Here is a 12,207-nt window from a genome sequence, read left to right on the forward strand (position 1 = left end):
TGGGGGGTCACCATTTTCAAATTATGTAAATTGACCACTTTCCCGGGGTCAGATTTTTGTAGACTTTTTTTCTGGAGTTTAGTACAACCTAATCATACACTTGGAACAAAAAAAACTTTTGTATAAATTTTTTTGGGGTTACCCCCATATTTTTCATATATTGACCCGCCTAGATACAAATCATCATTGCATAGCACAAACAATTGTCTCGGAGTAATATTGATAAGGGAAGTTTGGTTACAAAATTAGATTATATAAGTAGGCTAGCCTATTACAGCAAGATGCAGCAAAATTTGTTAAGTTTTGGTATTACAGTAAGAAAGAAAAGGCCCAGGGAAAATTCACTTTCGCTCAACATGATACGCAAAGTTTAAGTAATTTAAGTAAACCTAAAAAAAGCCTAGTGAAACTTTGCACAGCAGAAAATAGTAGCGTTAGTGTGGAATTTTTTTGACCAATAGGCCATTAATTGCAGGTTGGTAAACATTTTTTCAGGATAATGTTCACGCAGAACATTGACTTGTATGATGGCAAATATGACAACCAGTGTTGCCACTCACATAAATTTTTAAAACATCAAATTTTTTCATAAAAAACATCAAATTCAAAATTAAAACATCAAATTGAGAGCTCGGGTGTGTTTTGTCAATAAAATGATAAAAAAAGACAATAATTACGTTAAATCTAGACTTTCTTCGTAAAATTTACTTAAAAGTTCATTTAAAAAACAAGTATTCAAGAAAAACTACTTGGCTAGCAGAATTTTATATGCAACTAAAGTAACATTGGTCTACAAAATTTTTTATTTTGCTCCAAAACTTTGAAGACTGATTTAGAGTAATTTCGGGGTGCTGAATCCGAATCTGACCTCAGACTTATCCTATCACGTCAGGTTTGTGAGATATGATAACAACAAACCGTTACTTTTATCAAAAGTGTAAGATTTGACGTTGCGTTTACCAACAACATATGCAGTGCTATAACGAAAGGTTAGTGTTAGACAGGCCAAAACAGCCTAAATAAGGTTACTGGACAAGCATTGCCACAGGCCTGCTTTAATCCTTTGTGGTTTCATGCAAAACATTGACGGAGGAAGGGCCAGTTATACTTTTAGCCTCCCTTTTAGCTTGTTATTACTGCCTTGTTAATAATATTGCTTAGACAACAAATTGGTATCAAAATTATAGTTGGTGGGTATACTTCAGCTACTTATGCACCACATGACCTGGATTTCAGGATATAGCACAATGTGTATGTGCAATAAACGCAACATCAAATCTTCCACTTTTGACAAAAGTAACAATTTGCTGTTATTACTGTATATCTCACAAACCTGACGTGATAGGATAAATCTGAGGTAAGAGTCGGATTCAGCACCCCAAAATTACTCTAAATCAGTTTTCAAAGTTCATGGAGCAAAAATCGTGTACACCAGTGAGTACGTTTTCAATACGGTACGGTACCTTTTTAATTTTGGCGGCTGACATTTGCAAATAAGCTTACCTACAGTACAACTCAGGTCTGTATTTTAAAACCCTACTCGACTTCAAGTTTGACTCACTTCCAATGTAATGCAAAACTGATTTTATAAAATGCATCTTTTATGATGAATCAAGTCCAGGAAGACGATCGATTCGCCATTGAAATGCATTGGGCAAAAGCTTCGTTGGGGGCTGTCTTCGAACAACGATTGCGCGCATATTGAATAAGATATAAAAATGAAAGTTAGCACTTCAATAAACAGTAACATGTTCTTTTGATTGGTTGTCGTTTAATGTGTTTATCATTGCAAATAAACTTTTGATAATGGTTTGAATTTGGTCAAGTTTAGGTGGCCACCAGATGGAGCTAATAGTATTTTGGGACTTGGTATTAACTTAGTTGGTTAGATCTATGCTTGTGCTTTTCAACGATCGCAAATTTCTTTAAATTGAATAACAAATCAATAAATGGGAGACAATTTCCTTCTGGTGTGTTTCATTGCAATTCCACCCCGCACTTCCTCCTTCATAATAGTCCATTCCAATGTGTGTGACGTCATCATTTTGTCTGGTTGGCCAACAGGGCGTCTTGTGGAAGAGCACCCAATATTCATGAACATCAAAAATATCAAGGTTGATATGCATAAGTAGCTAACTGCTCTAGGCTGCTGCTGAGCTGAGTCAGAGTCTGCCTCGCTAATCGCTATCTGACCTAGTCTTGTTCTGAAATGATCCCTGTTCCATATCTAGAAGGCTAAAACCTTAATTGCTAAGGTAAGGACGGTTAAAGCCTACAAGTAATGTTTTAAATAACAATACAGTGACGCAATAGTGTCAAAACATGAGTGTCACAAATTAAATTGTTCTGCTGCTTATGCTTTCAGTCAAGCCCAGTCATTGTGACCTATCATGGTCCCTTTTGCTTTATTATGTCATTGTGTGATTTTATTTTGGCAACTCTGGTCAAAGTTCATTTTCAGCTGAGGCATGGCTTGTTGCTAGACAAAGGAAAGCTTACTTTATCTGTTTTTGACGTTTATGTATCATAGTTGAGTAAAAGGGTCAATTATTCTGTTATAGTTGAGTAAAAGTGTCGTTTATCCGGTGTCGTCTGTAATAACTAGATAGTTATTACTTTATCTTAATTAAGTATTCGCCTGACCAGTTAGCCCAGCTCTGCAGTTATAATGAGACTGTAAGTAACTACTAATTTTTATCCATTTACAGAACTGGGGTGTGCTATGTATTTCTAACTGCCATTCTTTTTGTTTTTCATGCTCGAATTCTATTTGAATAAGACTTGATTGATGTTGTAAACTGTATGTAATAAAGTGACTAAGGCTACACAAAAAGTGCTTCTTGCATAGCAGTCCGCGCGAGTTTGTAAATCAGACAAACCGTGACATCTGGGGGCTCGTCCGGGATTATTTTTATTCCAAACAAAACGTGACTGTATATGCAAACCTGTTGTACTTTGCCTTAAAAAGAAGTTGCTTGCAATGGATAAGCTTATTGATGCAGGAAAACAACTGGGATACGAAGGTGAAGAGTTGAGGAAGTTTGTGGCAGATCAGCAAGCTCTTGAAAGAGAAGAGAGGCTTCGCTTAGCTGATGAGAGGAGAGCAGCGACAGAAGCTCAACAAAAAATGAAGGAATTGGAACTTGAGCTTGCGAAAGTCACTGGAGACACTGCCTCGGTGCTTTCCCACAAAGGGAAAACCCCTAAATTGCCAACATTTGTAGATGGGAAAGATGAGCTTGATAGCTACCTTTTAAGGTTTGAAAGGTTCGCTGCAGCTAGTCGGTGGGACAAAGAAGAATGGGCAACGTCGCTCAGTGCTTTGTTGACGGGAAAAGCTTTGGATGTTTATTCGCGTTTATCCGATGAGGCTGCGGTAAATTACGACCAGTTGAAGCAAGCGTTGCTCAACCGGTATGAGCTAACTGAAGAGGGGTATCGATCGAAATTTAGAGATGCAAAACCTCAACTGGAAGAGACTTCAGAACAATTTTTAGTTCGGATTCAAAATTATGTTGAGAAGTGGGTTGAAATGGCTGGATGTGGCACAGAGTGGAAAGGTGTTAGAGACTTGCTTGTAAAAGAGCAGTTTGTCAAGTCATGTCCAAAGAGTCTTGCCGTATATCTGAGGGAGCAAGCGCCGAAAGATCTATCTACACTAGCTACTATTGCTGATCAATTCCTAAGAGCACACAATCTCGACCTATCAGAAGTTACAAGAAAGACAAATGCAGAAAATGAGGGCAAGAAAGCAAGCCCACACTGTTTTAATTGTAAGAGTCCTGGACATATAGTCAAAGATTGTCCGAAACTCAAATCAGACACGCCAAATGCTAGAAAGTGCTACATTTGTAACAAGATTGGACACTTGGCAAAAGACTGCCGAGTACGCGTTCCAGCTAGGAAATTTGCAGCTGCAGGACAAATCGAGAAGAGAGATTCCCAAGATGTTTATGCTTCTAATGGCTGTGCATGTCTGGCAACGTGTACCGTATCCGAGAAGTTTCCTATTAATAAAGGTTTAGTTGGGGAAACAATGGTCACTGTGCTTAGAGACACTGGCTGCAATGGAGTAATTGTTAAACGAGAGTTAGTGAAAAACTCTCAACTGACTGGAGCAACTGGTCATTTGAAGCTTTTGAACAAAGCAGAAATTGATGCTCCAATTGCAAGAATTCTAATTGACACTCCGTTTTACAAAGGTGAAGTGGATGCTCTTTGTCTAGAAGAGTCTCTTTATGACCTGGTGGTTGGTAATATCAGTGGAGCTAGACAACCAGATGATCCGGACCCAGTGTGGAAGGAAGCATCTGCTGTGACAACCAGAATACAAGCTCGAAAGAAAAAAGAAGACATCAAACCTCTGAAGATTGATGATGGTAGCCCTTGGCATGCAGTCAACAGAGAAGAGTTTAAAGAAGCTCAACAGGCAGATAATTCACTCATTTGCCTTCGATCCATGACTGAAGAAAGAATCAAAGGACAGGGAAGGTCTTACTTTAAAGAGGACGGAGGTTTGCTGTATCGTTGGTATCAGCACCCAAAAGTTAATGGTGGGAAGTGGATCCAGCAATTAGTGGTACCAAAGTTATTGCAATTAAAGACCATGGAAGCGGCTCATGATGCTTTGATGGGTGGTCATTTGGGAGTCAAGAAAACAATGGACAGAATCTTGACAAACTTCCATTGGCCTGGCATTAAAGATGATGTGAAGCGGTTCTGTCGTTCATGTGACATATGCCAGAGGACAATATCCAAAGGTCGGGTACCACACGCTCCATTACAGAAGATGCCTATTATTGACATTCCATTCAAAAGAGTTGCAGTGGACTTAGTTGGACCGATTCAGCCTCCCAGTGCTGAAGGTCATCGGTATATTTTGACTTTAGTGGATTATGCCACGCGTTACCCAGAAGCTGTCGCTCTAAAAAGCATTACGACAGAAGTTGTCGCTGAAGCACTGGTTGATATCTACAGTCGACTTGGGATTCCGGAGGAAATTTTGAGTGATATGGGGACGCAATTTGTCTCCGAGTGCATGCAAGAAGTAGAACGACTGTTAAAAGTTAAGCATATTTCAACGACACCTTACCATCCGCAGTGCAATGGTCTTTCAGAGAAGTTCAATGGCACATTGAAAATGATGTTGAAGCGGTTGTGTAGCGATCAACCTACACAGTGGCACAGGTTCATCAATGCTTTACTTTTTGCATACAGAGAAGTGCCGCAAGAAACAACTGGATTTGCACCATTCGAGTTGCTGTATGGCAGATCTGTGCGAGGCCCGATGCACATTTTAAAGGAGATGTGGTCCAACTCGAGCACCAAGCCCGAAGTTTTGAGCAGCTATCGGTATGTATTTGACCTTCGAGAGAGAATGGAGGAAGCCTTCAAGGTTGTGAGCAACGAAATTGAAAAGGCCCAGACTCGTTACAAACGAAATTTTGATCGCAAGACAAGGCTGAGAACATTTAAAAGTGATGACCTTGTTCTCATCTTACTACCTACTGATAACAACAAGCTACTGATGCAGTGGAAAGGCCCTTTCAAGGTAATCAGTCAAATTGGCCAGAACGACTACAAACTTGATCTTGGTGGAAAGTTGAAAGTGTTCCATGTAAATTTGTTGAAGAAGTATTATGTGCGAAAGGACGAGAGTGAAATTGATGTTGGTGCTGCAGAACTTGAGATTATGCCAGAACAAGAAGCTGATGAGAATTTGCTGGAGTTTATACCAATGAAATCCAAAGAGTCAACTGATGAAGTTAACTATGGTCAACAGCTGTCAAAGAATGAAAGAAATCAAGCTGCTGAACTGATAGAAGAATTTGGTGATGTTTTTAGTGGTTTACCTGGCAACACTAATCTTGTTGAACATAGGATTGATGTGACGTCTGAAAAGCCTGTTAGATCTAAGCCTTACAGAATTCCGTTTAGTGTACGAGCTCAACTCAAGCAAGACATTGATGAGATGCTTGAGAGTGGTGTCATATGTCCTTCGGACTCAGCTTATGCCTCACCTGTGGTGGTTGTACCGAAGAAAGATGGCTCGAACCGTGTCTGCATTGATTACAGAAAATTAAATAAGATAACTGTGTTTGATCCAGAGCCGATGACAACAACAAGTGAAATTTTCGAAAAGCTTTGTGATGATCAGTTTTTTACAACATTGGATCTCACCAAGGGTTATTGGCAGATCCCAGTTGCACCGGGTGATGTGCACAAAACAGCTTTTGTTACTAATGATGGGACTTACGAGTTTCTCAAGATGCCATTTGGCATGGTGAACTCTTCCGCTACTTTTGTGAGAGCTATGCGATTACTGCTACACGGGTTAGACAACGTTGAACATTACATTGATGACGTAATCGTACACACTAAATCATGGGAAGAGCATGTGTGCACTTTACGTTTATTATTTCAGCGATTCCAAGATGCTGGTATTACTGTTCGCCCGTCGAAGTGTCTTATCGGTTCCAATACTGTTGATTTTTTGGGGCATAATATTCAGACCGGCATCGTTGGTTTACATCGCGACAATGTATCAAAAATTAAAGATGCGCAAAGGCCTGAAACTAAAAAGGAAGTGAGGTCATTTTTAGGGCTCACCGGTTACTATCGTGATTTTATTCCGCATTATGCAGCGGTGGCAACGCCACTTACTGATTTAACTAGAAAGGGAAACCCCAATCTGGTTGAGTGGGGTAAACCCCAAGAGAATGCTTTCAATGCTTTGAAATATTGTTTATCTTGTGAACCTATTTTAAAATTACCTGATATGAGCAGAGATTTTGTGCTGCGTACTGATGCTTCGAAAATTGGATTGGGTGCTGTTTTATTGCAGAAGCATGATGATGTGTTGTTTCCTGTTAGTTATGCTAGCAGAAAGCTGAGCAATGCTGAAAAGGGTTATTCCACTATTGAACGTGAATGTTTGGCAGTTGTTTGGGCTGTTAAGAAATTTATGATGTATTTGTATGGTATTGAGTTTATTTTGCAAACCGATCATCAGCCGTTGCAGTATATTGACCAAGCTAAATTCATCAACGATAGAGTCATGCGTTGGGCAATGTTTTTGCAGAATTATCGTATAAGGTATCAATGTATAAAGGGAAGCGATAATATTGGTGCTGACTGCATGAGTAGAATTAACTAATTGCATGGTTTATTGTGTATGTACCCTGTACGATTTCGTACTTTGCTCATAGAATTTGTGTTTGTGTTGTTGACAAAAATTGAGAATTTTGTTCTTGACAGGGGGCGATGTCACAAATTCAATTGTTCTGCTGCTTATGCTTTCAGTCAAGCCCAGTCATTGTGACCTATCATGGTCCCTTTTGCTTTATTATGTCATTGTGTGATTTTATTTTGGCAACTCTGGTCAAAGTTCATTTTCAGCTGAGGCATGGCTTGTTGCTAGACAAAGGAAAGCTTACTTTATCTGTTTTTGACGTTTATGTATCATAGTTGAGTAAAAGGGTCAATTATTCTGTTATAGTTGAGTAAAAGTGTCGTTTATCCGGTGTCGTCTGTAATAACTAGATAGTTATTACTTTATCTTAATTAAGTATTCGCCTGACCAGTTAGCCCAGCTCTGCAGTTATAATGAGACTGTAAGTAACTACTAATTTTTATCCATTTACAGAACTGGGGTGTGCTATGTATTTCTAACTGCCATTCTTTTTGTTTTTCATGCTCGAATTCTATTTGAATAAGACTTGATTGATGCTGTAAACTGTATGTAATAAAGTGACTAAGGCTACACAAAAAGTGCTTCTTGCATAGCAGTCCGCGCGAGTTTGTAAATCAGACAAACCGTGACAATGAGCGTAAATATTGAAAAAGCATAAGCGTAAATATTGAAAAAATGCTGAATGAAACCTAAACCAAGCCGGCAGTAAAGTAATACTTTACTGCCGGCTTGGTTTAGGTTTCATTTAGCATTTTTTCAATATTTACGCTTAGGGACCGTTCAAATATTACGTAACGCTATCGAGGGGGAGGTTATGAAAAGCATTACATTAGCATCACATCGGGGGGGAGGGGGTTCAAGCAAAACGTTATGTAACGCTTACGAGTACGATACGGTAGTTTATTTGTGCTGGCTGGTATCGTCGTTTGGCCCTTTTGTACCGACTGCTGTCTTATATTCGTCACCAGCCATTATTCTGCAGTGCAGTCCAACGCTCTCATAATTCAATTGTTTAGCCCTTTCAAGTTTCAATTATTATTTAATTAGCTTTGCGCCTTGCAACCCGCGGATGAATATTGTTTCGCATATAAATTAAGAGACTAGGTATGAATCTTCCTTTTTCGATCAACACGTTTCTTACGGCAAGACGTGACGCTTTCTGAATTCGCTCTGATCGCTGCTGCAACAACTGACGCAATACAAGATGATTTCTCAAATCTAGTGTTGCTTTCAAGTCAATCCAACCAGCAACGTCTACCCCTCAACCCAGAAGCTTTACTTCAAACTCAGCAGCGTCATCTCACCAACTCAGAAGCGTTACAATGGCAGGCCTCGAAATTCGTTTTTGTTGACGGCGGACAAACGTGTCCGGTCTGAGCAGCTATTTCGGCGGACAAATTAAGTCTTACGGCGGACACACCAGTTTTAACGTCGATCGTCATACTTAATCCCTTTATCTTGATAAGTCTTCGCCATTTGAGAACCATAGCTACGGTTTAGGCTTTTTAAAATTTCAGCGAAGTCACTCTGAAAGGCTTTCATCAGACCAACGACGTGCGCTTGACGCCGTGTAGCTACTAAATATGATGATGATGATAATATGATGATTGTTAAAAATTTAAATTCTATGGACTTTTTGTGTCTGATGCAAATAAATAATAAAAAAATAATCCGCCGCATAACTGATTAACTTCCACCGAACGAGGTCGTGTGGCTTCTTGCGTCACAATGCTCTGGGCACGAGTCGGAAAACTTCTACACTAACGCGTAACGCTACTATTTTCTGCTGTGCAAAGCTTCACTAGGCTTTTTTCTTTAGGTTTATTTTTGCGTGTCATGTGAGCGAAAATGACGAAAAGAATAAACAAAACATTAGAAAAAGCACAATTATTTTTTCCCCTCTCCGTGATGCGGTCGCCTCTCCAAAATAGTATCAGTATTCCACGAGACCACGGCAGGCTCGGAGTTATAATCAGCGCAGTCAAGGCCATTCAAACATATGCGCATGATTAGAGCTTCAATAACATCGATCTTCAAAGACGTGCGCCAATCTCCACGAGATCACTGCTTGTCGTTAAGATACGTGATACCGAGATCTATTCCGTGTCTTTTCTCCAGACCAGCTAGTTGAGGGAAAAGCGTAAATGCGAGCTCTTCTTTAGCGATAAAATTCGCGATTTCAAACAACCTCTTAATTTTGATTTTTTTTTTGTCACTCATATTGTCGATGGCCTTGATGACCGGAAATTGATGGCTTGAGGTAAACGATGTGTTGTGATCTTTGACAGAGCTAATCCTTACATTCGTTGTTCCTTTAATATATGCGTCTATCACCACTAAAATTCCTAGTAGTAGGTTCATCGCCCTCATTCTCACTTTCAGAAATTTCCCTGGGCCTCTTCTTTCTTACTGTAATACCAAAACTTAAGTTTTGCGGCATCTTGCTGTAGTAGCCTATAGGCTACTCTTATAATCTAACTTTGTAACCAACCTTGCATTATCAATATTACTCGGAGATCAAAGCCAGACATTGTGACATAAGACTTGAACTAAGTTGCGCGTGATTAGTGTAGAAGTACCGGTACTCCCATCAATTCTTAGCTAAGAATTCACCTCTGTTACGCTGATTCAATGTCATCAATCGTTGAAGCAACGTAAAATTCGAAAGTCTTTCTGCTTGAATGGAAGGTAAGAGATACAGTATTAACTTTTTCTACATGCGCGCTTGGAATGCGATAATTTCGCATTCCCAGCGCAAATTATATTCTTGCAACAGTTGTTCGTGCTATGCAATGACGATTTGTATCGCCAGTTTCTGCGATATTTCTCGGCGGACAAATATGACCGATCTAGAGGGTACTTCCCGCGGACATCACATGCTGTGACGGCGGACATGTCCGCCGTGAATTTCGAGGCCTGCAATGGTGACCCCGAGTACATTTTTCGAACCCACGACCTGCAACAACGACATCCACGCCACCTATTAATGTATTACGTTTTTTTCAACTATTTTTTTTAACTTTCTGAAATTATCTCTAACTGTAGTCTACATGCATAGTTTCTAACTTCTATTCCTAGATACCTTATCCTTGTGGTTGCCATACAAACCACTGCATGCTAAAACTTTTAACCTTATGTAATTATCTACGGTAGTCTTTATGCATCGTTTATAACTTTCATTTTTTTCTACGGTACCTTATCTTTACTGTTGCTATAAAACCACTGCATAAAATTTTTTAACTAATTGCAAGTAGCTTATTGCCGCCCTTATTCCTCTTTCATTTCCCCACTATGCCTCGTTTTCCTACAGTTTCTCGTGGCGTCACTCCCCATACAACGATATTTGTCATACTTACATTGCTTCAACGTTTTCTGACGTTGCATCAATGTAAGGGTGACGGATCCACCTCTGTGTCTTCATAATCAAGTTTATCGCCTTCATGACGTAGCCTAACCACTGCAATGTCAACTAACTACGTCATGATGTCTCATTGCGCGCTGGTCAACTGCCAGCGCAAATATTTCTGTGTTTACATAAGCAACCGCCATACACCTACTGTATTGTTTCACATGCTGCAAACTCACTTTTCAGCCTACCGATTTTATCTCGGTATGTAGCCTACATCACAGCTTCGTACACCGCTTCAGTCTGCGCTTGCCGCTATTTTGTCACAGCAATTTTCCGTCCTGAGCAAGACGTCAAAACTGCATCCAATCTACAGCAATTTACTGTCCTGGGCAAGACGTCAAAACTGCATCCATTCTGTAGCTTACGTCCTGAGCAAGACGTGAAAACTGCATCCATTCATTCATTTTATAATCACTCGCTTAACTACAGTCATGTGACGTTGTAACTACTTTTTATGCTCGTGTTTGTCTCTTTTTTTTAATGAGTGCTGAGCCTACTCAGTACCTATACTACGACTCTCATAGTTTCTTGTCTCGTTTCCTACCTATCCAGCCGGCATTGCCTTGCCATGCCCTGCCAATTTAATAACTTGTATGCCTGCATGTATCGCTATTCTTTTTTCATTATGTGTCCCATCATCAGCCGGCGTCTGCTGCCCATGGCACTGCCATGCAACATATTGCAACTACTTGTATCCCCGCATGCATCGCTTTTTTTAATGTGTCTGAACTGCTTATGTGTAACTTTCTAGCGGTCGCTACTTTGTATCAATTTTGTTTCAGACCTGCCTATCAACACGGTTGCTGCGAGAGGTTGATGCGAGACTTCAAGGAACTTCAATACAGCACCACGATGATGACACGACAAGCTCACTGATGAGACCACTTCAACATGGCACCACAGCACCCCATGTTCTCCACGACTTGCACTGAGTTGAACAGTCCCTCATCACATTCCTCACCATAAGATGCCTCCACGGAGATGATTTCAATACGGCTATCCACAGCCACCGACGCAACCAATATGGTCAACCCCATATTTGTCGCTACTCCCTGCGACACACCTTGGACGTGCAATTGCTGCATCGTTCATCATTCAAGCCTTCTCTGCGTCAGAAGCACAACGCATCGTTTCAAGCCTTCTCCACGTCAGAAGCACACCGCCGACACATCCAACATGGTAAATCCCATGTCTGCCGCAACTTCCTGCGACACACCTTGGACGTGCAATTGCTGCATCGTTCATCATTCAAGCCTTCTCTGCGTCAGAAGCACACCGCGACGTCAACCCAACCAGTGCCGCTATTTTGCGCCACTTTCGACATGCAATGGCTGCATGTCACACAGCTTGCAACTATACAAGCTGGCCTCTTTCCTGTCATATTCGTCCTATATCAACGGACTCACTACTCAGCTGCTGTCGTGCTTGTCATCCATCAATGGACTACTAACTGAACTGCTTATCAGCTGCTGTCGTGCTCATCATATACATCACCGAACTTCCAAATCAACTGCTGTCGTCTTGTCCTCCCTCATCAAAAAAACTCGAACTAATAGTATGACTCTCGGACATTCATGTCTCGCACAACCCTGCGCGCGCACCGCTT

The 12,207-nt window shown here is 40.6% G+C and overlaps 1 protein-coding gene across 1 annotated transcript; it reads left to right on the plus strand.

The window, feature by feature from the left end:
- The first annotated feature begins 2,980 nt into the window (after positions 1–2,980).
- LOC145764393 (uncharacterized) lies at positions 2,981–7,156 on the plus strand. Its single transcript, XM_082576012.1, has one exon. The coding sequence runs from the start codon at positions 2,981–2,983 to the stop codon at positions 7,154–7,156; it is 4,176 nt and encodes a 1,391-aa protein (XP_082432138.1).
- The last annotated feature ends 5,051 nt before the right edge of the window (positions 7,157–12,207 follow it).

The sequence above is a fragment of the Aplidium turbinatum genome, chromosome 1, assembly GCF_918807975.1.
Source record: "Aplidium turbinatum chromosome 1, kaAplTurb1.1, whole genome shotgun sequence".
NCBI lineage: Eukaryota > Metazoa > Chordata > Ascidiacea > Aplousobranchia > Polyclinidae > Aplidium > Aplidium turbinatum.